This window comes from Uloborus diversus, chromosome 7 (assembly GCF_026930045.1).
Source record: "Uloborus diversus isolate 005 chromosome 7, Udiv.v.3.1, whole genome shotgun sequence".
Classification (NCBI taxonomy): domain Eukaryota; kingdom Metazoa; phylum Arthropoda; class Arachnida; order Araneae; family Uloboridae; genus Uloborus; species Uloborus diversus.
Window position 1 is genome coordinate 132,291,606 of NC_072737.1, and position 27,445 is coordinate 132,319,050.

The window sequence follows — 27,445 nt, forward strand, 5'->3', positions numbered from 1 at the left end:
TTTCTTTTTCGATATACGACCTCGCTTTATATTTTTCTTTCCTTTGTATCCCTTCATAGTTGAGCGTTCTTGTCTACTACGACGTTATTTGGAGTCACCGGATTTGTAGAGTTCTTATATTTTTCGAGGAGATATGTCGAGTTAGTTCATTGTCGTGTCGAGTACTTATATATTTTTGGTTTATTTCAGGAAATGGCAGCTTTTAAATTTGCTCTAGAAATCTTTATATACAGTGCAACCTGTGTAAGTTAACCACTTGCGGTGCACTACTTTAGTGGTCAACTTAAACAGGTGGCCAACTTATAGAGGTTGAAATATATGACATAGATCTAATTCTATGCCTGAAAATAGCGGTCAACTTAGACATGTGGTCAACTTACAAGGGTGGTCAATTTTACAGGTTTTACTGTAATTATAAATGATACTCCAAATGTGGGGGGAGGGGGAGAACTTGGAAACTATCGGACCGGTTTTGCTTTTCTTTCAATTTGCTTTTATTGGAGTTGGAAAGGTTTATAGACCATTTCGAAGTAAGCCTTCCTAAAATACCTTCATTTAGTTCCAGATCTTGATCGCACAAATTCAATTTGTTAGAAAATAATTCTCTTTTATTTCCAGTACAATGTATAGTGCAATTTGGTAAGATTATGTGTCATGCTTTAACATTATACCTAATGCTTTAGAACTTACCTTTTATTTTAATTTGCCAATAATTCTGCGCTGCATCTAAAGAGCTTGTAGTATGCTAAAATTACGTGTGTTAAATTAAACGTGGCGCGTGACGCTAGTAAACAAATAAGAATGAAAACGAATTTTCAAAAATACTTTATAATGGGGTTGTTTCCTTTAGTCAAAAGTACTGCTTTTAGCACTGAAATCGATAGACTAAGCAAGTGAAGCGAGAAAAAAAAAAAACTTGCATTTTCCTAACGTTTAATTTTTAGTTAATTTTTTAGGATGTCCGATTTTGAAAATAAGACGTGGTCTTTATGACGTCATAAATGATGTACTTTGGCGCATCTGTCTACCGCGTTTCTACATTATGATAATCAAGAAGCGAATTAAATATTGCGCTCTACGCTTGCTGCCAACCATATCGTTGGCAATACATGTGAGTAAAGAAGCGAATTAAGTATTGCGCTCTGTGAATGGCATTTCATCATTTGGGATATCATCGGCAGAAGCGTAAACAATTAAAAAAAAAACACCGATTAAAATAATTTTTAAAAATATTAAACTTAGTCAAAATATTTAAAAAAATGGTCAGCTCCTATGTTTTTAAGCATGCTCTTTTAGAAAAACATACTTTCAAAATTTCGGAAACAACCCCATTGTTGATGTCTGGCGAAGTTGTCACCTGATAAAATAGCATTAAGTATGTACTGCCGTGGGCAGAAACTGCAAAAATTTTATTTCCTTTCTTTTTTTTTCTTTTTTTTACATTTTTTTCATCTATTGTACCTTAACTTTATTCCTATTACACTGTTTGAATTTCAGAATAACAAGATTCCCGTTACAACGAAAAAACTTTGCGGTTGTAGTTCGTTATAACGAGATTTTATGTTAGCAATGTGAATGATCGGGTGACAATGTAGAATCATTCGATTATCCAGTATCATTCAAGAACTTACTTCACTGTAAAAAAATTCTGAAACGTTACTGAGTATTTCCGTGTAACGTTTCGGGATTTTAATGTCTTTTATCCATTTCCTGGAAAAATCAATTATCATTGTCAAAAAGTTTCCTGAATTGCTACAAGTCGCACAAATGCAGACTTTTCATTGTTGTGAAAAATAGTTTTAACTCCGAGTTTAAAGATTAACGGAGCGTATTTATAAAGCGCATCGGCTTCGGGCTGATTACGGTCCCTCCACGCTGATTAAGCTGCCTAAGGGTGAAAATAAGTCAATGGATCACATAGCTATGCAAAAATTGCAGGAGAGCAAAATTCTGTCTCAGTTTTCGCCATGTCGCCAACGCTGATTTTGGAACTTTCTTGATAAATCGAGAAGGTGCCAAGCTACTTAATTATAACTACCTAAGTTTACTTTAAAAAAACAGAGACGCTGTAAACGCAAGCTTTCTGAATTTTTAAGGAGGCTTCTATGATAATTTCAGGAAGGTTACTGAATTTTAGTGGACAACATTCCTGGTTTTCTCAAGAAATGTTACTGGCAGAAATTGGGCACATCAACTGCCCATTATTTTCCAGGAACGTTTCTGAATCGTTTTTACAATGTTATTGCATATCACGTTATACTTAGTCTTTCAATAAATCTATAATCTACTCCTTGGTAATCGAATGATTCCTCCGAACGATTTCATATTTTGATAGAGCTTTATCTCGAATAACTCGATCAAATGATCATTTGTGGATTGACTTTTTCGAATGATTTCCCACTCGAACGGTTGGTTATCGAAGGAAACTCGTCCCTAATGGTTTTTAGATTTTAGCGAAAATTTCTTGACCCAAATAATGTTGAATGGGTTATGAATCACGATGATAAATAGAATTTCCAAACTGATGAAAGATCACGCTCTATTCTGATCATACGCTGTCTAAAACTAATCATACCACTGTTATTCAATAAAAATATTAACTGAAAATACGATCGTCGAATTAAAAAAACATCCGAAAAAATGCCTCGGAAACCCATTATTTGATAATAAAATTATTTTAAATCATTATTCTATACTATCCGCCTCTGAAAAGTTGAGCTACGGCCTTGAGAAAGTTCATTTCTTTCAAGGGAGAGCAATCAGTAAGACGAGGAATTGTTAGGCGCAGGGTTGGGCTACCTTTAAGCCATTCGACCTTCAGCCGATTTTCTTCACCCCAATTTCAACAAATGGAATCTTTTCATCGGTCGGCCAGTGGAACTCAACTTGCCAGAGGCGGACAGTAATTTTTCATTTGATTACTAGAAACCCTCGATGTCCCATCATTCTACAACAGAAGTATCTTGGTTATGCACGAAACTAATATTTATTCAATTAGCAAAGTGAAAACACATAAATGTCCGACCATGGATTCTATGGAAAGGCAAACATCCAGTATACAGGCGGAAATGGTAGAATCTATTAGTTTATAGAAATGTCAGCGGTTTACAGATGTATGTTAGCCTCTAAATTAAGCATATTTATTCTAATGAGCGGAACGCTGGCACCCAATTTTTACTTTATCCCCTCATTCAGATAGACTCGTCTTAACTGAACGTTTGCCAATTCCATACAATTCGTGATCAAACTGTAACTATTCTACTCTGGGTAAAACAGAACAAGTACATGGTGAAAAAATCATTTAAACTAATGACTTAAACTGAAGAAAATTTCGAAAACATAGATCACTTATAAAGTTTGAAAAGCCCAAAAACCACTAATCTGTGCTTGCCTAGGTTCACCTCGAAATTAATTCATTAACTTTATTAACAATTAACTTCATCATTACTATTAAACATTTTTGTTTTTGTCAACTGTTAAGAAGCTTGTCCATCAATTAACAACACAGCAAGTATAATTAAAACTAACAAAACATTTTGTAACTGGCCATCTTAGTTATATTCGCAACACATCACGTCTTTTGGCACTGCCATTTATGGCACAAGGACACATATCAAAACTAAGACAAATGTCGAAACAGGTTTTCTGTTCGATCAAAGGCTGCATTAACGACATCCATATGCCGGATATCATTAAAAAGGTTTCAAAGTCCATCGCCGCACGAACCATTTCACTTTTTCGACGCATTATTCACTTTTTCTTTTTCTTGCCCCACAGGAAATGGTCTGGGAATGAAAGTAGTCGGAGGCAAGGAAATCCCAGGGAGCAACGGAATGATCGGAGCGTATGTCGCCCGGATCTATCCGGGCGGAGTCGTCGAGACGCTCGGAGAAGTCAGGGAAGGTAAACATTATTTTGTAAATTTTTTTTATTCTTTTTCTGCACTAATACCCGTACGAACAGCTATGTTTGTATTTTTTGTTTTTTTTATAAGGTTGTCCGAGAAAAATCTGTACAACATCGGTAACAAAACACGGACAAGTAAAATCAAATACATTGCGCTGAAAAAGAATAAAAAAACTCTAAAATTATTTTCTGGTATTAATTGCCTGAAGAAAAAGGCACTAGTTGCTAGTCAATGCAGCTCAGAAAAGAAAATGGCCACTTCACTGGTGAAAGCGTCTAGTTTTAACTATGGTAAGCAAAAAAAAAAAAAAAAAAAAATCACATGTAACCTTGTAAAGAAATTTCCACCGAATATGCCAGTGAGATCCAGCTATTTTGTCACACTTTCTTCATCTATGTTGGCAATTTCTATGCTCGGTTATTGGTCGATTTTATTTCCGCTAATCTCGACCAACATTGCGTTTTCTCATGTGCAGTCACAATTTTATTTTCTTAAATCAATTGGTTAGCAATTAGCGCTCTCTTTTTCAGAAAATCAATGATAGAAAAACTTTTATAGTTTTCCTTGCTGCAAACTACATTTCAACTCTTAGTACTTTATGTTATTCAAGTTTAGAGCGGTCAAAATCTTTCTCAGACACCATATGTAGCGTCCATAATTAAATGACCCTGTTTTAAAGCTGTCTAGGGGCGAAACAATTGCTCAGAAGTTTAAAAAATTTTGTGTTTAACATTTTGAAAGAATAGGATATTTTTTTTTAATGAATAAAAAAAATAATTAAAAATGTTGCCACCAGAGGACGTTTTTAATGAAATAGGGGAAACCCGGGCAACGTGAATAGCTTAAGGTTTTCTTGATTATTGTCGTTTAGTTATAACTTAAGAAATTGAAACAAAAATTTATAATTAGTCATCATTTAATGAACTTTCGTAATGCAATAACAGTTGTCCTTAATATTAATTACACTATTAGATATAAGACCAGTTTTCAACAATGGCATGAATATCCACTTTGCCCAACACCCCGGGTAAAGTGGACTCGTTACAAGGGCAAAGCGAACAGTAACATTATTTGTCATGAAACTAAACATTAAAAATAAAATAACCATCGAAAATTAAAGGAACATATGCAAAAAACATTTTTTGCTATAATGCTAATTATTGTAGTTATTGCAAACAAAGAAATTAAACTTAAAAATAAAATAAACGTCGAAAATAAAAGGAACATATTTAAAAACATTTTTTTGCTGCAGTGCTAAATATTGTTGTTATTACAAACAAAGAAAATGAACTTAAGAATAAAATAATCATTGAAAATTAAAGGCTCATATAAAAAAGTATTTTTCTACAATACTAATTATTGTAGTAATTATTGTAACAAGCAAAGAAATTTAAAAAAAAAAGGTAAACATCCAAAATTTAGGAGCATATTAAAAAAAAAAAAACATTTTTCTGCTACAATACTAATCATTGCAGTTATCACAAACAAAATCATTACCATTTTTGAATGCTGAACACTCTTTATGACACCACTGAGTACAAATACGATATTGTATCCTGTGTTCCATTGGCTGATCATCTTCTTTAATGAACATTTCATAACAGAAAATGCACCTTACATCATCAAATTTCTTTACTTCCTTCTTCTTATCATTCTCTTATGCAGTCCTATGTTTTGTAGCATAGATTTTTGATTAGTCTTTTTGGTACTTGGTCTTTTTAATAGTCTTCTGAGAAGCTTTAGTCGAAACATCATCTAGTTTCTCATGACAGTCTTTTTTGAATTTTTCAAATTTTGTCTATGATTGTCCTTTACTGGAGTACTTGTCTGGAGGGTAGATCACTGTAGTTTTGCTTAGGTGTTGTTATTGGTTTAATAGGCTAAGGAATAGGTAGTAAAACTAAAGGACTGTAGTAGTTCGTAGAACATCCAGGATTGGGTGAAGCGGCGGGAACATCATTGCCTTGGACTTATTCTGTTGTTTCAGATCCCATGGGAGTATAAGGGCGGTCTTCAATGGTAGTATTGTCTTGAGATCTTAATATTGAAGGATTTCCAGGTGCGGATGAAGTGACTTGTCATGACCGGGCAAAGTGAATATGGTATTCACTTTGCCCAATCCGCTTTGCCCTTCAGGTACATTTTTAAGATTACTAAAATTTGCTAAAAAAACAGAGCATCTAAACTCGTTGTCTACGGATAGTTGAAAGCTACATAATCGTACATCAAATCTTACTCATAACAAAGAACGTGTTACAAATAGTATTAAAGTTATAAATGAAACACTAACCTCTGTAAACTAATTTTGTTTTCCTCAAAACATACTTTGTTCGCTCACTGGCAACGTGTGAGGCGAAATCGTCCCGACATGTTTGCCGCACACGGAGCAGCAACAGACGACCGTTGCTATGACAACGCGACCGCCAGCCAACTAATTATTTGGAAGTTACAGGCAAAATTCGCTTTGCCCGGGGTATCCACTTTAGCCGGGTTTCCCCTACATTACTTCCCGAACATCAAACCTTGATCCATGTGACTTTTAGCTTTGGAGATATTTGAAACATCTCGTAAATCATGGTAATTGTAGAAATTTACCAGATCTTACATACCGCACATCACGAAATGTTCGAATCATTTCTTAGACTATACTGCGGTCAACTGTAAAACATGCTGTCTCACGATTCCAGAAGGTAGACGAAAATGATAGCTGTCATAGTGAACATGAATTGATTTAAAACCGTCGTAAAGGAATGATTAGTGTGTAACTCATAAAAATACGCCCTCTGGTGATGAAATTTTGGACTACTCTTTTTTTGTTTTTGGTTCTTTTTATGCTTAAACTAATTATCATCCCTTCATTATGTTGCCCACGAAATTTCGTTTATTTCTGAGTAATGGTTTCGCTGCTGGACAACTTTAAATTGGGCCGGGTAATTACGTGCACCCGAAAAAAAAAAGAACATTTAGAAGAATACAAAAACAATCAAGTTATATTTAAATATTTTACATAACATGTTCTATTTGCGAACCCTTGGTCACACGGTATTACCAACGTTTTTGTTGGCAGGCGTTATCCATTCATGCACTTCTGCTAAACTACGCGGAAAAGAAGCACGAAAACTTCGTCTTTTACAGCATTTACTCTGTACAGCATTTTGAACGGATATTATTTTTTTTTAACGAATTTCAAAAGACCACCGCCAGGGAACGTTTTTAATGAAATACATTATTTCCCGAACATCAAACCTTGATCCATGTGACTTTTAGCTTTGAAAACATTTAAAACATCTTGAAAATCGTGGTGATTGCAGAACTTTACCTGATATTACATACAGCATATCACGGAATGTTCGTATCATTTCCCAAAATATACTGCGGTCAACTGTAGAACATGTTGTCTCCCTTGGTAACACGGCATACATCAATGCGACAAGTACAGCTCCTGCCACACCCTACTCAACATCTTGTTATCAACGTTATTGTTCGCACGCGTTACCCGTTCATGCAGTTCTGCTAAAATACGCGGAAAAGGAGCACGAAAACTTTTGTCTTTTACACTCCGCTGCAGGAAATAGTACACAATTACAACACGTGTTGTCAAGAACGTTGATAGTACCACATTGGGTAGAATGTCGCAAGAAATGGACTATCGAATTCAAATTTGCCCTATGACCAAGGTTTCGCACATAGAGCACTTGTTGTTGTTGTTGTTGTCGTATGGCAAGTACAAAATTAAATACAATAAAACAAAAAAAAAGAAAAGTCAAATTGAGCCGAAAGCTTCAAGAACGACTTTGGCAACTTTTACGGCCTTGTCTGCGTAGAGCGTTCGCTTTGTGCAGTTCAGATCAATTTTGAAGAGGGCCGCTACGATGGACGGACAACTGAAAATGTGCCCCGGGTCAAGTTGTTTCCCTAGGCAATGTAGGCAATCTTGGAAGATTCTGGATCCATCAGGCATTAGCTCAGCTAAAGTCTGCAGGCAGAGAAGTCTAACCTTCCAGTCTATGACAAAAATTATGGCAAGTGCAATTTATAGAGCTTGTAACACATGGAAATAAAACTTGAGTTGCACAGTTGCACACAAATTAATTTCATCTACCAATTTCTTGGTAATCTAAGGCTTCAATGAAAGAGGATCTACCTCCAGCTAAGTTATTGACCATTCCAGACTGATTAGTTCATAACTAGGATGAAACTGCATCTGGATGTCATAACCGGGCTGTTGATCATTGAATCATCACCACACTCGAGAGTCCCCGCACCTACTACTGTTTGTTGTTTTACCGTTTGGATGGGGCTCTGAAGCCAGCTCTATTTTGTTGGTCTAGACGAGAAGCAGAGCACTCCCTGGTCCAGCGCCCGTAGAGGTATAGATTGACTTGGAGAACTTTGGGTCATGGCACATTTAGCGTGCCCCAGTCACCATTAACGAACACAGAGGATCTTCGACCGGCTGACATTGAACTGGGACATTTTGGTTACGAGTCCGCGGCCTTACCGATCAAGTCACCACGGCCAATGGTATCTTGCAGGTAGTTTTGCTCTAGCCCTGGTTTACGGGCTGTAACTTAATTCTGATTACCTAAGCCTTTACCTTCATTTTACGAGCTTAACTTCATCATTGCATTGGGGACATTTGCTGGTGTGCTAAATCACTTTCAACTACCAGTTCTTTGGTAATCAGGGCTTCCAATAAAAGAACATCTGTCTCCAACTCGGTTATTGGCTACTCCAGACTGAATGTCATAACCGGGATGTCAATGCATTGAATGTAAAACTTGAATTGTTTCTGAATTCCTTGAAGTGTTCGTTTTTGTTGCAATCGTCTATGGGTTTTTTTTTTTTTTTTTTACTATATTGCTTCGAAATCCTTTTGTGTGTGTGTCTGTGTATTATGTAGGTATGTGCATAATCGAATCTTTGCCTCTCAAATCATTTAGGAGATCAAGTATTGGAATGGAACGGCGTTCCTTTGACGGGGAAGACTTACGAAGATGTACAGCGGATTATCGCATCTTCGAGCGATGAAGTCGAAATAGTAATTCGCAGGTAAAGAAATTTCATTGAGCCACTTACTATGAATTGATTTAATCACTATCTCTTCTCTATTTTTTCTTTTACCGCTTACACTTTTTGAACCATTTTAAAAATTATCTATGAATAGCATACTTTTCCCGTTTATACATTCTTAGCTTTTTCTGAAAATTATTTTTAAAAAATATGAGTGAAAGCATTAACAAAATTTTCTTCCGCATTTTTTTTTTCTTTCCTTCCCTTTTTTAGCAATCACGAATTGCTTATTGTTTTCACTTGAATATTGAATAATGTCATTTCCTTTGATTTTATTTTTCTATGCTTATAATGCAGACGTCCATGCCCTTCGAAATCGGATCACATATAACTCGACTTTACACAACCCTATTTACGCGAAAAACGGTATCCAGCACACAACACTCAGCATCTAGCACATAAAATCCAGTCCTTTGCATCCATTTGAATTTTAACGTCTTGAAATCAAATTATCATTGCGATAAAAACCCTTAGTAGAAACAAGAAACCCAACGATTAGGATCCAATCGCAATTCGTGATTGCGAAAACTTAATTTGAATTCAAAGTCTTAAAATTCAAATATTTTTTCAAAATTTTTGACGTCAAATAAACAATCGTTTACATTAAATTCATTTATTACAAACAGTTTTTGTCTTATAAATACCTCATGCACTATAATTAAATTCATAAAACTGCTAAAACATTCTTGATATTAATCAAAAAATCAAAGTTGCGATGATTTTATTCAAAAAGGAAGATGCGTTTCGAAAAGGTTATACACAGATAGTTAAGGATTTTACACAACATTGAAAGACGTAGTCTTTTGTTGCCTTAAGCAATATTGATCTGTCAGAGAAACTATGTTCAGATTTAAAAGGCTATTTCAAAAAAAAAAAACTTCTTTGTGTCTACTTAAAAAAATTATTTGTAGCAGTTTTTTTTTTTTTTTTTTTAATTCCTTAATAATTTGTTTAGAAATGTGCAATTACATATTAGCTTATCTGTTTCTCATTTTCAGCGACTTCAACATGTTGAGTTCTCGATCATCCTCGCATCAGCATCATCATCGTGACCATCATCAGCAGCAGAATCAGCACCAGTCTCGGCTGTCGCGGAACAATGCTCACCACGATCATCAGCAACAGCACTCGCGATCCAACAACTCGACCTCCTACCATCAGTCCGGGAGCTACAGAACGTCGAGGGGCGACGTTGACGGATACAACAGGAACTACGACACCTCAGATTTCCTCAGATCACCAACAGACGAAGGTGAAAGTTGAGTTTCTTTAACTGACGAATGTTGTCTGGAAGTTGGCTTTTTAGCCTACTTTCCCTGCAAAAGTCAGCAAAAGAAGAAAAAAGCATGAAAAAAGGCTTAATGCATCTTAAAAATATCGCAAAAAAAAAAAAAAAAAAAGTCAAAAATAAATAAAATAATTAAATAAATACTGAAAAATTAAAAATTGGAAAGTAGGGTATTGAGATGGGGAAAAATGTCTGTCGGTCTGTCTGTCCCCCCCCCCCCTAATAACTTTTGAATGAATAGTCCGATTCGAACAAACTTTTTTTGTTCGAAAGATCTCGGCGAGGACACCTCATTCATATATTTCACTTTTTGATTTGAACTATTTTTTGTTCAATTTTGAACAGTTCAAAAAAACTTAACATTAGCGCCTACGGGGAAATTCAAGGCAATTCCGAACTGTGAGGCGAATTTGCTTCAAACAAACTTTGTAGGAAAAAGCTTTTGATGAAAAACTTATATCTTTTTGATTTGAACAATTTTCCGTTCAATTTTAAACAGTTCAAATCCCTTAACATTAGCGCCTACGGGGAAACTAAAAGTCAATGTAGATTCCGTACTTGAAGGCGGATTTTTTTCAAACAAATTTTGTTGGAATAGCTCTTGACGCCAAACTACAGACTTCGACTCCGAGAATTTAGGGGCACTTGACTCCGACTCTGACTCCTATGCCGACAATTAATCGGACTCCGACTCCCCGACTTCGACTCGGACTTCGTAGCTTTGGCAAAAATTTATACACGGAGGACAAATGACTGACTCCGATTCTTAGATATTCGACTCCGACTCCTTTACTCCAAAATGAGATTGACTCCAACTCCGACTCTGCAGCTATGGTTTTGACTGTGAAATAATTATTGTTGATTTGACTTGTTTTTATTTTTACGCTAAAGTTTTAATTTAGGTATTCAGTTTTCGGCGAATAAACTCGAAGTCATTTATGTTTCTACATAAAGATATGCGCAGACGATTTTTTTTTTTTTTTTTTTTTTTGATAATGAAAATTATTTCTTTAAGTTGACATTTTATTGTTTTTATTTATTTTGGTAAGTGCATTGATTCATTTAAAAAATTATTGATCAGGTACTAGAAAGTACACTGGTGTCCAAAAGTTAAGCATAATTGTTATTTATGTGAGTAATGTGAGAAATATACATCGAAATAAGGGGAAACGTGATATGCGAGTGCAACACGGTTACAAAATAAGGAAACTACTCAAAAAAAAAAAAAAAAAAACGGTAATATTTACTTTTATCATCCCAAAAAAAAAGTTAAAATGAAAATTAGGCATATGAGGAGTTTACTCTTTGCACAAAAAATTTTTCTTTGAAAGATGATGCTGAAGTTCAATAGTGTGTATGGCCACCTCTGACTGCCAGGCACGCTGCACAACGATTACTCATACTTTCTATGAGGTGGTGACAGAACAGTTCCAAGCATACTGGAGAGCTCTTTTTAGCTCCGGAGCGGAGCTCGGCGGGGGCGAACGGGCTGCAAGTTGTCTCTCAAGCATATCCCAGACATGCTCGATAGGGTTCAGATCAGAGGACCTCGCAGGCCACGTCATTCGCTGGATATTTTCTGATTCGAGGAAGTCATCGACCACAGCTGTTCGGCGACATGGCGCGTTATCGTCCATGAATATGAACTGAGGACCAACAGCAACTCAAAACAAGCGAACATAAGGCTCAAGAACCTCGTCTCTGTATCTTTGACCAGTGACTGAGCCTGTTTCAAAAATATGGAGGTCGGTGCAGCCATCCAACATAATGCCCGCCCACACCATTACTCCTGCTGACGCAAAGTGATGTCTTTCTCTTATGTTTTGCGGTTGGAAACAAGTCCCCTTTTCTCTCCAGATTGTTACCTGATGAGAATCACTCTGTAGAGTAAAGTGGGACTCATCACTGAGCATCACATTAGCCCACTGTTCCAGACTCCAATGCCGATGTTGCAAGCTCCAGTTTAAACGAGCGCGTTTATGCGCTGATGTGAGAGGAATGCAAACTGCTGGTCTTCTGGCATACAGACCGACATGATTGAGTCTCCTGTAAACAGTTTGCCTCGAAATTTTTATTCCTGTGACAGCACTGAGCGCCGAACCCAGTTCTCTGGCACAGCTGTCCCTATGACGTCGTGCAGAAATTGCCAGAAAACTATCTTGGCTTGCGGTTGTGACTCTTGGTCGATCTGGTGCTGGTCGGCGGGTAACATCTCCCGTATTTGAAAACCTCTGCCACAGTCTCAAGATTACAAACTGAGGCACATTAAGAATACGAGACACTTCAGTTTGTGATCGTCCAGATTCTAGCATTCCAACGATTCTTCCTTTCGCAAACATGTCCAATTGGCGTCTTGGTTCCGTTATTAGTTCTGTTTCACCAGATGCAATGTTTCTTGGTACAGCAATTGCATGAAACGCGCGTGAACTCTCTAAAGCGTGCGAGCTGTTTTATCCACATTCCGAAACGTGCACCTAATTCACGCATGACACCATCGACTGTACTATTTTGCATAAACATATTGTTTCTTCTTCAACCAATGAATCTCCATAAGTAACTTTATGTAATTTTATGAAAATTTACAGACTTTTCTCGCATTTTATGAATTATGCTTAACTTTTGGACACCAGTGTAGTATGGGTATACGGGAAAGTAGGCTCGCCTAGTTCTAGACAGAACTTCTTGTTGAATAATAGCAATCCTGAGCATGCCACTATTGTACTGTATATTGTGACAAGTATTGGGACACATAGTTTTGAAGGAGGGTGTAGTTCAGCTTTTTTAAGAACGTTGGTGGCAAGTCTTACGTTTGTTGAGTACGTCAGACGTAGAGTTTCCAATCCCAAAATCCCGATCCCGAGGGATACCGCAGGGTTTTTAGTGGTATTGGTCCCATAGAATTCGTTCACAATCCCGTGGGATTCCCAAGCCCGCAAAAAAAAAAAAATTTAATCAAGTGTTTTCCTGCTTTTGCCGCTCAAAAAACGATTTTTTTCACAAGCATCATCTGAAGTTTGAATCTTCTTCCTCGTATATCTGTAAGAAGAGCTACTAGAACTGTGTGTGTCATACGACCAACAATGTATTTACCATTTCAGAACAAAATAAAAATAGAATATATTTTGCTGAGAATGAATTGGTATTCGCATTCGAAGTTTCAGTTTTCATACATCATCAATTGACAAAATGCGTAAAACTTATAAACATTAAAAAAAAAATCACTAAAATTTAAAATCCAGTAATTTACGCTTAAGACATAGAGAAAGTGTATTCCATATTCTAAAACCCGCTAAGTAGCCTGAATGCAATGTTAGAGCACTTCTGTAAGCATCAGTAATGCACTCAAAACCTAAAAGTTACAAAAAGTGCACTCCAAAGAAGAAATCAATGAAAAATCTGACATTATTTATGTATTCGACACGTTTTCAAAAGGAGTGACAGAAACTTGCATGAAACACAAGATTACTCTCATGACAGTGCAGTAAGTTAAGCTGCTCAGGGGCGTGCACAGAAATTTTGGAGCCCGTCACAAAAAATTTTTACGGGACCCCCTTCATATTGTTTATTCCAATAGTTCACCCATCATTTTAAAAATATTGAGACCCCTTCGGGCCCTTGGTTCCAGGCCAACAGGTGTCCCCCCCCCCCCGTGCACACCCCTGAATCTGCTCATGTTTTTGAATTCCTCTTAAAAGTGAGAGGTAAAATTGGCGAAGTTAGCCAAACACTTTTACTGAGACTGCAACTTGGTGAAATGGTGAAATCAAGCAGTATTCACCCCTTGCTGTAATGAATCAAATTTACTGATACGGTGAACAACGTTAATGAAGCAACAAAGGTATTGTCAATGCAAGTTAAATTGGATACAGAAATACACATATCCAACAGAGATTGTTTTTGTCCGAAATTTGCAGTTCTTGAGCAAAAACCCAGGAAAGAAAAATTTATTTCAGAAGGTGATGAAGTTAATGCGGATCTTTTTCTAACTGTCCACAATTTCTTAACTTTAGCCAATCCAATTGCAGTGGAGCCACAGCACGTGTTTTCATCAAGCGCATTATTTATGGAGTAAAAATTCTTTACCATCCCATACGAGCGGCACACTTTTGCTTACCAAACCATAGTTGCTAATTAGGATCAGACTTTATAGTGCTTTACAATTGTTGTACGGAATTCAAGAAAACTACTAATTCAAATAATAAAAGCACTCCATCCTAAAAAGCACAACTTTTTCTCTGTCATAAAAATTTAATTTTTTAAAGAATGAAGTCAATCCCGCGGGATTGGCATTTTACGATCCCGAAATCCCGCGGGACTGAATTTGGCGCGAGATTGGAAACCCTATTCAGACGTTTTGCGGCTTGACGAGTCAGTTTGCTTACATCATGCACCATGCAGTAAGATCAACTTTTTATGCGATTTTCCGTTTATTAGTGCATTGTATGTAGCAGTCTATTCCGCATCGAACCATGGGAACGTAATTGTTTAAACAGGTCTTTCTCAATTTTTTAACAGTTGTAAAAGAGCGCGCTTCTCATCCTTTGCTTGCGTCAGAAAAAAGATTTTCGTCCCTTCTGTAAATTTATCATAAAGTGACTTACTTTGTTCTGGCTTTGAGGTAAAGATATTAGTCTATTTTGTTGCGCACTTTGCTTTCTACAGTCAGTTTAACGAATTTAAAAGATGTTTTTTCAATATTTAAGGAAAAAATTGAATTTTTATTTAAATTGAATGTATTCATTTTTTCAAGATACACACAGAAACCAAACGTGCTTATATATCTAAGTCTCTTTATTTAATGGAAGTCCAATACCATAAACGAGATAGAAAACTACTAAAATGCCCCAGGGCTCTTGCGAAATATTGAAAGTTTATGCATTAGATCCGTCTGAAAAAGTTTGCAACGTGTGAATGTGGACGGCTGTGTTGGATGCGTCGGCTTTGTGGTCGCAGTGGGTTTTGATCTGAGGAACTTTGGTATAGTTATCCATTACGCTACAACTAAGCTAAAAAAACCTCATGCGCCTTGGGAGAAACGTTCGATTATATGCTGAACGTACACCACACTCGTATCACATCCCTTGCTTTCCAACAGGGGGAGAAACAGTTTCCGAGGTGTCATTGGTGCAGGGCCTATCAGGCCTTTCCCAGTCATATATTTAAGTGCTTAAATTTCACAGTTAGTGAGATTTTAAGAAACCCAATTTTTTTCTGTACTTTTTGGAGATTTTTGGTTTTATGGAGATGGTGTAGTTAAGTTATTCCATCTAGGATTAGTATCAACAAGAACAACATACCACAATCGTTGCATGTAACCCTTTGTTCTATTGATTAGCAATATAAAAGTAGAAAAAAATGCACAAAAGCCATGGGGCCCATTATTATTATGGGGCCTCTTGTTGATTCGTGCCATAGGTCTTTCTCATTTTTGCCAATAGGCAAACAAAAATATGTTTTAATCACTTTGTTTCCCTCCCGGGGCTCTTTTCAATTCTTTCCTATTGTTGTAGTACCCATAGCTCTCCTCATTGGAGTGAAATCATGAAAGTATTTCCAAACAAAATCTACTTATGAACATACAGCCCAATATCTTAACGAACTTGATTTAAAAAGTTTCAACTATGAAATGCTTTTCTCTGGAGGCAGTATATCCGGTTTGCCTGTAAAGAAAATCACCCAATAGATTTTTTAGACTAAAAATATAAGTTTATTGTATTTACTGCATTACGCCAAGTAATCATGGATAACAACTAGTAAAAAAATAATAAGTAAAGAATGCGTTTGAATTATTACATCTAATTACTAGTCTTAAAAACTAAAATGAAAAATTATGTGTTAATAGTTTTTAAATGCGTAAACCATTCCTAAATGGTGACGAACTTTGTTCCGACTAACTTTCAAATGAAACTACTGACATTCGCCTTCATTATGTGATGATGGAGCTATGGGGAAAAAGTATTGTTACGAGACCTTCTACACTTCAGGCATTCTTGAAGTATTGACTCAGTTCTTTCAGAAACACAGCAGATTGATTTACCGTATTTGCAAGTTAGTCGTCAACAGCTGCTGTTATATCTAGCAGCTAATGTAAAATCTCCTCAAGTACCGTAAGCACATCGGTAATACACGCCTTTAATTCCATGCAATAAAACACTGAGAGAAATCCACTGATCAACCAGCATACGGGCATCAGAGCTAAACAACTCAATCAAAGCTAACTGACAACTAACTGCTGACTTAAAGGATCGGGGCATATTTATATTCTCGAAGGAAAATATCGCGGTATTTCAACAAATTACTAAAGTTATCTGCTTGATTCAAAGTATTGCTAAACTTTTAAATGCTTCCCAAATTCCTCACCAAGCCCATATTAAAACTGGTGCATGGCAGGGAAAGCTATACGAAGGAGGACCGAAAAGAAACCGGACTAATGGTGCGATGCCACCGGACAAATGGTGCGATGCCAATTCTAGAAGTAGTAGAGTGTTCTCCAACTAGATTGCTCAAGTAGAGACCTTCACAAACCAGCTGTGCAAGTGGTTAGTTTTCTCAGGTGTTGTTGCTTTCCGCCGGCGAAATTATCATGGCAGATTTAAAAGAACGAACTGTAAGCTTGAAATTATGCTTTCTGCTTGAAAAGTCGGTAACGGAATAGCTTACCAAATGCTTCAACAAGCTTTCAAGAACGATGCTAAAAGCCGTACACAAGTTTTCGAGGGGTTTGGGCGCTTTAAACATGGTAGCATGAATGTTGAAGAATATGCTCGCTCTAAACGCCCTTCAACATCTCGAAATGATGAAAACGTTGAAAAAATCCGCCAAAAAATCAACGAGAGTCGTCGTTTTACGATTGACGAAACTTTAGAAGAAACAAGAATAATTTGGAGCTCGCGCCGGCAATCAGAAGAATGGTTCCCTCACCATGATAACGCTCCTGTACACACAGCCTTCACTATTAACCGCTACTTGACCTGTCAAGGGTGGCCAGTCGTTTCTCGACCCCCCTATTCGCCAGACCAAGCCCCCTGTGATTTTTTTCTGTTCCCGAGGTTGAAAAAAATTCTGAAAGCGAAGCGTTTTGATGATGTTGAGACTGTAAAAACTGCTTCGCAACTGGCAATGGACATGGTCAAAGTTAAAGAGTTCTAGGGGAGCTTCTAACTGTGGAAAAAAAGAATTAACAAGTGTATTGCATCTAAGGGTGAACACTTTGAAGGAGACAAAAGAAGTTTTGTGAATAAACTAATGTATAAATGTTTTAGAACAAAATTCCGGTTATTTTTGAGTCCCCCCTCGTATACAAGTAAAACTTTTAAAATATTGTAATTCTGAATGGAAATTAGTGGAATAAATGCCAAATTTAGCAAGGGTACAATTAATTGGTCACATGAAAGAAAAAAAAAGCATTTATGTACAAAATTTGTATCAATATGTTTCATAGCTCCATTTCTATGTTACTTTACTTAAATCCGCACCTACATGAGCCAGGATTAAAAGACAAATCGCATATAAAATGATTCAAATAGAAACTAAATTATTATTTTTTTTTACATAAACGAAATTGAGATTATACTGGGTACTTACTAAATTATCCATCTCTAATATTTCCTGAACTCACATTTCTTTTTAAATAGGGGTTCACAACTCTAATTACATGGACTCTTATCACAGTTCGGAGCGATGTGGTTCTGTAACGCCACCTAGGGGATATCGGTCTTCATCTCCAAGGCAACAGAAGATAGGATCACCTGTCGGAAAAGGAGATTGCTCGGACAACAAGGTAAAATTACTTATGACAACATGTCATATGCTTCTGATTACATCACAAGGTAAACTTAAAACGTTTGCATGGCTAAGCACAAGGTGATCCAAAAGCCTATTGTAAAATATTTTATTTAACAATGTTATAAATTTTAAGTACAAGTGTTTAGCCTGTTGGCAATACCACTATTTTCGGACTGTCACGCCAATTTTATTTCCATTTTCCATGCATACTAACGTTTTCAGTAGTTTTTTGCTCATAGCTTGGTCAAGGTGAATTATTTCTACAAATGGTTTTTTTTTTTTTTTTTTTTCAAGAATTCAAAATTTTTTTAAGATTAACATGTGGATGTAGATCAAAATCTTTTATTCTAACGTAGCCTTTGAAATAAACTAACCAGTATTCATCTAAAAAGAAAAGAAAACAAAACCAACTTTTCCATTTCCGTCAATGAATGTCCTTAGCCACTGACAGTAGCTTAATCGTTTAATTTAATCAGAAGCTTTCAATTTTTGAATGAGATGCATCACTATAAGACGTGAAACTCTAATATTTTCAACGCTCTGTGAGAAAATTCATGTGATAAATGCGTCTGAGACCTTTTCTGAGAGTTTTCTGAGACCTTTTGAGTTTGGAGTTCAACCTTTAGCTTTTCACCTCGTTATTTCCTGCCTGCCCAGTAAAGATGGAAATCAACCTCTCCGGTCACCAGCATTACCAGTTTTCCAAAAATTAGATATTTATCGAAAGGTTTTTTGCTTTTTTTTGGTGCAGAAATTCTTCTATATTAATTATTGAAATCCTCAGCAACGTCTTCAAACGAATGAGTTAGAAAATGTTGCTCACTATAAAAGTTCTTTGATCCTGAAGGGAAAGAAAATTCGACAACACGACAAGCTAAAAACTACTGAACACGTCAGTGGGCATAAAATATAAAAATAAAAATCGTGTGTCATACCAAAACGCATAGTATTGATATCCAACTAAATGATTTGCATTTAAAATTATTTTTTTTTTAATAAACTACTTTGTAACGTGTTACGTGACGTTCAGATTCCTCTGCAGTTTATGCAATAATTCTCTTGTAGTACTTAACTGTGATAACGTAAGTTCTAATGCTAAACTTTGATGATAAATGTAAGTGAATGAACATTGAACGAAGATTAACTGATAGCACATTACAGGCACGCCCATACGAGCCATAATAGTCACAATCACAAAGAGAGGGAAACGTAACGTCTTAGAGAAGTCACGCCGTGACACATTTGTGACAAGTTTCACTTGACTTAAATGCGACGTCGCGTCGCTACAACAATTGATTTTTGACGAAGTGACGTATAAACTGATTTTAACTATAATTGGAACCAAATATGTATTTGTTGACACCTCAACACCAAATCTCACCCGTCTCATTAAATCGTAAATATTATTTCTTGACTATCAGTGTTGGGCATTAATCAACTAAATCCTCTATCGACTAAAGTAATCTGACTCCCATTTAGTTCAGACTAATATTTTAAAAATTTAATTCAATTGCAGACGAAGATTAACGTTAGTTGAAACTAACTCGTTAGTTGACTAAAAAAACTAATTTAGTTCAGATTGATTTAGTTCAGATTAAATTAATCAGATTGAATTTAGTCAAACTAATTTAATCAGATTGATTTAGTCAACTAAAGTAATCAGATTAAATTTCGTCAGATTAAAATTTATACTAAATCTAATCAGATTGAAAAATATCTACACTGTTAAAACTACAGATTGCGTTTGGATTCATTAAGGGGTTCCTTTCTCTTCTCCCCCCCAATGAATATTAAGTAGCTCCTAATGTGTTACGGGGGGGACATTGGGGGTTGGGGGGCTGTCCCCCTTACCGATTTAAGACCTTAAAAAATCAATAATATTTAAAAACACCCCTTTGAAGTGACGCAGTTTGCGACATGACCCACACTACCCCCCCCCCCCCCCATTTGGTACACAGTACTGCTTTTGGTCTTCCTTATCTTTATCTTCTTTATCTTTACTAATAATAAAGCTGAAAGTCTCTCTGTCGGGAGGATGTCTGTAGGATGTCTGGATCTCTGTGACGTGCATAGCGCCTAGACCGTTCGGCCGATTTTCATGAAATTTGGCACAAAGTTAGTTTGTAGCATGGGGGTGTGCACCTCGAAGCGATTTTTCAAAAATTCAATTTTATGAATTTTCTATTAAAATTTTAAGGCCTTTTTCACATAATCTTTACTAATAATAAAGCTGAAATTCTCTCTGTCCGGAGGATGTCTGGACGTCTGTAGGATGTGTCTGGATGTCTGGATCTCTGTGACGCGCATAGCACCTAGACCGTTCAGCCGATTTTCATGAAATTTGGCACAAAGTTAGTTTGTTGCATAGTGGTGTGCACCTCGAAGCGATTTTTCGAAAATTCGATTTTGTTATTTTTCTATTCAGATTTTAAGCCCATTTTTCACAGAAATTAAATAAAATGGGAAAGAATTTGTTCTGAAAATTATCTTTCTTTTCTTTACTTCTTTATCTTTCTCCTTTTCTTTTTTTTTTTAAATAACAAACCTGAAAGTCTCTCTGTATGGATGTTTGGATCTCTGTGAAGCGCATAGCGCCTAGACCGTTCAGCCGATTTTCATGAAATTTGACACACAATTAGTTTGAAGCATGGATGTGTGCACCTCGAAGCGATTTTTCGAAAATTCGATTTTATTAATTTTTTATTAAAATTTTAAGCTCTTTTTCACATAATCTTTACTAATAATAAAGCTGAAAGTCTCTCTGTCTGGAGGATGTCTGGATGTCTGAATCTCTGTGACGCGCATAGCGCTTAGACTGTTCGGCCGATTTTCATGAAATTTGGCAAAGTTAGTTTATCATGGGGGTGTGCACCTCGAAGCGATTTTTCGAAAATTCGATGTGGTTATTTTTCTATTCCGATTTTAGGAACAAAATTATCATAAGATGAACGAGATTACCATAACGTGGAACCATAACATGGGCATAAGCCAATTGGCGATAAAATTCATCATACATTATTTGTAAATATACAGGCGGACCAAAAGACCTTTTAATTTTCTATTACGGGCAAAGCCGTGCGGGTACCACTAGTACTGGAATAAAGGCTTGATTTTTGGCATATCCAGATAGCCGATGCCTATTCCCTATTGCAGTTACTTATATGAGGGGATGCCCCCCTCTCAAAAAAAAATTCACTCCACTCAAATTATGGGGGGTGGTTAAAAACGCGAAACTTTTCCAAAAACAAACCTTAAAATTTTGAAGTCTGCTCCACCCGTCCCACTAATTCCCCCCCCCCCCTGTAGGCCACACCACTTCTGATCTTATTCGGATAAAATGCTTGAATTTTTTTATCCAGATGGCCGATGCTTGTTCTGTTTCAAAGTAACTTACGTAAGGGAATACCCCTCCTTAAATAAGAAAGTCCCTCATATTCTGGGGGGCTCCCCCACCTTCAAAAAACCTATTAAAACACGAAAATTTTTCAAAAACAAACCTTACAAATTTGAAGTCGGCGCCACGGACCCCGTTAGTCTGAATCACCGGATAATCCGGCTCGATCGATTTGACGGATTTCCCTTTACATTTAAAGAGCGATCGTCAAAATTCCATAATAATTATTTATTTAACCGTGTTATGTCGTTGATTGAGTTCCCTTTTCTTCGCAATGCAACTTTTGAATCAATTTGTTTTACTCGATAGGGAAAAAATTGAACTGTCACAGGAGAAGATTACAGACCTTGTAATAACAAAGTAGACATGTTTACTGTTTATTTGTAATTCTATGTGTTTCCTTTTAAGGTGATTTTCAGTGAGTATGTTTTATTTTGTTTTGTTTTTTTCATTCTCCGGATTTTCGATATTCCGGATTGGGTCGGATTCCAATTAATTCAAATTATCGAGGTTCTACAGTAATGCCCCCCCCCCCCCCAATTGACATACCCTTCGACATAAAAATATGCATCTGTACACCAATATACTCGGGATAACAAGTTACACTTATATACTCGTATATACACGTATTTACTTGTGTTTGCACGTACTTTGATGTACATACACGTGGCAAATACAAAATTAGTGTGTAAACGTATATACTCGGATTAACACGTTTACATACGTGTATACACGCACATACTCGTATATACACGCACTTACTCGTATATACACGCATTAACTCGTGTATGCATCATAAATATGTATTTTAACTTACAAATACAAATGTACGTCTGTACACGAGTATACTCGGGTTAAACAAGTATCTACACGCATATTCTCGTCTGTACACGTACATACTCGAAAATACAAGTTTTTTTTTTATATGCACGCATGAATATATATATACACGTTTAAAAGCTAATTTACCTCTGTACACGAGTACACTTGGGGTAACACGTATCTATACGCATATTCTCGTGTGTACAAGTACACACTCGTATATACACGTATTTATTCGTGTAAAAATGCATAAATATGCATAAACGCGTAGAAATACAAATTTACCATTGTACACAAGTATACTCAGATTAAACACGTATCTTTACGTCTTTTCTCGTGTGGAATCGCACTTACTCGTTTGTACACGTATTTTCTCGTATATGCATGCATAAATATGTATAGAAACGTTTAAATACAAATTTACCTTTGTACGCGAGTTTAGTCGGGTTAACACGTATCCATACACAAATTCTAGTATGTACACGAACATACTCGTATATACAAGTATTTACTCGTGCTTTCACACATAAATAAGTATACAGGATGTATCAGTACAGCGTTTACATACTTTCAGGGCAGATACAGTCCACCTAGACGCGATAGTGACGACACAAAGCGTAAGACAGGGAACGATTAAGAGGAGAAAACATGTTTATTATTTTTAATGCAGCAAAAATTCTGGTAAGATTTGTCTGGTGCATACAACAGATGTTGCTACGTAAACCGAAGAATCAGGTGACGGTGCATGCGCACACGTGGTTTATGTTCCACCAGGAAGTCCGGGACCCGCCCGGTATTTTTGCTAAATTTCGATATTACAGACGGGGTCGTAATTTCGAACACCTTCTTTGATGATGATCGTTGGCCCCTTAATTTTCTTTTTCCTTAGTTTTTAGCTGTACTAAAGATTCTGAACATGTTCTCTTTTCCTATTCGTGTTTTGTCTTTTTGGTGATTGGTGTTGTCACTATCGCGCCAGGAAAGTGTTTCCGACCATACATTGCTATGTGTTTCCCCCCGTCTATGTGTACTCTATCTGCCCTGAAAGTCTGTAAACGCTGTACTGATAAACATTGTGTACACTTAGAAGTTTGAATATTAATCCGTGCACTAATAGACTCGGGAAATACGTATTTATACGTAAAATTTCGTGTTTACACTTACGAACTCGTATATACACGTATTTACTTCTGTTTGCGCGTAGAGATACAAAATTCCTGTAGACACGAATATACTCAGGTTAACACGTACAGCTCCGTATATACACGTACACACTCGTATATACACGTACTTACTCGTATATACACGTACTAACTCGTGTATGCACGCATAAATATGTATTTTAACCAAAAATACAAATGTACCTCTCTACTCGAGTATACTCGGGTTAAACACGTATCTATACGCATATTCTTGTGTGTGCACGTACATACTCGTATATACTTGTATTTTCTCATGTATGCACGCATAAAAATGTATATGCAATCTTAAATACAAATGTACCTCTACACACGAGTATACTCGGTGTAACATTTATCTATACGCATATACTCGTGTGAATACGTACATACTCGTATTCTCTTATATGTACGCATAAATATGTATATACAAAGCAAATTTCTCTGTACACGAGTATATTCGGGGTAACAAGTATCTATACACATATTCTCTCGTGTGTTCACGTACATACTCGTTTATACACGCATTTATTTATGTATAAACGCACAAATATGCTTATACACCTAGAAATACAAATGTACCATTGTACACGAGTATACTCGGGCTAAAAAAAGAACCTAGAAATCTATTCTCACTTGTACACGAACTTACTCGAATATACACGTATTTTCTCGTATATGCATGCATAAATATGTATATATACGTTTAAATACAAATTTACCTCTGTTCACGAGTATACTCGGATTAACACGTATCCATACGTATATTCCTTTGTGTACACGTATATACTCGTGTATACATGTATTTACTCGTGTATGCACAAATAAATTTGTACATACACTTAGAAATTAAACATATCTCCGTGCACGAATATTCTCGGGATAGCACGTATTTATACGTATAAACTCGTGTTTACAAATATGTATCGTATATACACATATTTACTTGTGTTCACACGTACTTGTAGGTATATACACGTAGAAATACAAAATTCCTGTATACACGAATATCGTCGAGTCAACACGTATATACACGTATATGCACAAAAATACTCGTATATACACGTACTTACTCTATATACACGTATAACTCGTGTGTGCACACATATATTTTAACGTACAAGTACAAATGTAACTCTGTACACGAGTATACTCGGGTTAAACACGTATCTATACGCATATTCTCGTGCGTACATGAACATACTCGTATATACTTGTCTTTTCTCCTATATGCACGCATAAAAGTGCATGTACTAGATTAAATACGAATTCACCTCTGAGCACGAGTATACTCGGGTTAACACGTATCAATATGCATATTCTCGTGTGTACTCGAACATACTTGTATATACACGTACTTTCTCGTATATGCACGCTTAAATATGTATATAAACGTAGAAATACAAATGTACCTCTTTACACGAGTATACTCGGAGTAACACGTATCTATACGCATATTCTCATGTGTACACGTATATACACGTATCTTAGCTTGTGTGACGCATAAATATGTATATACACAATTAAAAGCAAATTTACCTCTGTACACGAGTATACTCGGGGTAACACGTATCTATACGCATAATCGTGTGTACACGTACATACTCGTATATACACGCATTTACTCGCTCATAAACGCATAAATATGCACATACACGTAGAAATACAAATGTGCCATCTTACACGAGTATACTCGGTTAAACACGTATCTATAAGCCTATTGTCGTGTGTGCACGTACTTACTCGTATTTACACGTATTTTCTCGTATATGCATGCATCGATATGTAAATACACGTTTAAATAGAAATTTACCTCTGTACACGAGTATACTCGGGGTAACACGTATGTATAAGTATATTCTCGTGTGTACATGAACATACTTGTATATACACGTACCTTCTCGTATATGCACGCTTAAATATGTATATAAACGTAGAAATACAAATGTACCTCTTTACACGAGTATACTCGGAGTAACACGTATCTATACGCATATTCTCATGTGTACACGTATATACACGTATCTTAGCTTGTGTGTACGCATAAATATGTATATACACAATTAAAAGCAAATTTACCTCTGTACACGAGTATACTCGGGGTAACACGTATCTATACGCATAATCGTGTGTACACGTACATACTCGTATATACACGTATTTACTCGCTCGTAAACGCATAAATATGCACATACACGTAGAAATACAAATGTGCCATCTTACACGAGTATACTCGGTTAAACACGTATCTATAAGCCTATTGTCGTGTGTGCACGTACTTACTCGTATATACACGTATTTTCTCGTATATGCCTGCATAAATATGTATATACACGTTTAAATAGAAATGTACCTCTTTACACGAGTATATTCGGGGTAACACATATCTATAAGCATATTCTCGTGTGTGCACGAACATACTTGTATATACACGTACTTTCTCGTATACGCACGCTGGAATATGACGTAGAAATACAAATGTACCTTTTTACACGAGTATACTCGGGGTAACACGTATCTAGACGCATATTCTCATGTGTACACGTACATACTCTTATATACACGTACATACTCGTATATACACGTATTTACTGGTGTATGCACACATAAATATGTATATTTACTTAAAATTTCAAATATACCTCCGTACACGAACATACGCGGGATAACACGTTTATATACGTATATACCCGCACGTAGTCGTATGTACACGCATTAACTCGTGTATGCTTGCATAAATATATATATACACGTAGAAATACAAATGTGCCTCTGTTCATGTGATATTTATATTTTACGAATTTAATCTGAATTAAAAAAGTAATCAAATCAATTTGATTACTTTTAATCTGATTACTTTTAGTCTGACTAAATTCAATCTGATTAATTTAATCTGAACTAAATCAATCTGAACTAAATTAGTTTTTTTGAGCAACTAACGAGTTAGTTTAAACTAACGTTAATCTTCGTCTGCAATTGAATTAAATTTTTAAAATATTAGTCTGAACTAAATGGGAGTCAGATTACTTTAGTCAACTAATCAATCAATTACAAATTTAGTTGATTTTTTTAGTTGATGCCCAACACTGTTGACTATCATTAGTTTTACTTAATAAAAACTGTATATTTGTTTTAATTTATAAATTAAGCATCATTTTACAGTATTGTGCTGTCCGACCATCACGAGAAAAGCCACCGCCGAAATGTCTGCGCCTGTCTACTGCTATAGTAACGAGGCGCGTCTCATTTTTCCAAGGGAAGCTTAGTGTAGGAAAAACCCGTATGATGGCACAAAAGCGAGCAGATGAGTGGCGAAATGACGCCAAAAAGCCTTCCTGCTAACCCTTCCAGAAAATGAACGAAGTCCGTTTCTATGGCAGTTGACGGGCTCATACTTGACGGCGGGAGCTTTTCTCGTGAAAGACAAACAGTATATAGCATACGCGAAAAACATACCTCAAAGTTTTCTTTTGCGTAGCATAAAACTTTTTTTCAAATTTTTAAAACAACTATGTTTATTCTAAAAGATTAGATGTTGGCCCAATAAAATAGACTGTTCTTTTTAGATATATCATAAGTATTTCAATTAGTTTGGTTATTTCATCGAAAATATTTGCGTTACGATAGTCACGAAAATGTACTATTTTCTGTTTAAAAACTAAGCCAGGTAATTGTACCAGTCAACACGTTTTATTTTCTTACACCTGTATCATATCTACTTAAAAAATGCAAAATATTTTTTTTTAGATACAGAAGATATAAAATATTTTGTGTGACTAACGTAACATTTTTAAAATGACTGTTATTATTTAAAACATATTTAATTTAATGTACATTTTCATTAACCATTTTAATTAAGTAGACATTCTACATAGTTTAAAAATATTTAGGGTGAAAATACCTCCAGAAATATTACAATATAGACCTTCTGTCTACTGAAAAAAGGCTTTGTTAAAGGTCTTCTTCAAAACGAAAAACTTCCAATTTAAAGATGAATT

At 36.0% G+C, this 27,445-nt stretch overlaps 1 protein-coding gene across 1 annotated transcript in view; it reads left to right on the forward strand.

Annotated features, from left to right (window-relative positions):
• Positions 1-27,445, forward strand: part of LOC129226627 (uncharacterized) — a 351,739-nt gene that overhangs the window by 286,870 nt on the left and 37,424 nt on the right. The window contains exons 19-22 of the mRNA XM_054861257.1: positions 3,778-3,903; positions 8,851-8,959; positions 9,979-10,232; positions 17,903-18,048. Of these exons, the coding sequence (XP_054717232.1) occupies positions 3,778-3,903; positions 8,851-8,959; positions 9,979-10,232; positions 17,903-18,048 (635 nt within the window). The remainder of the gene's footprint in view (positions 1-3,777; positions 3,904-8,850; positions 8,960-9,978; positions 10,233-17,902; positions 18,049-27,445) is intronic.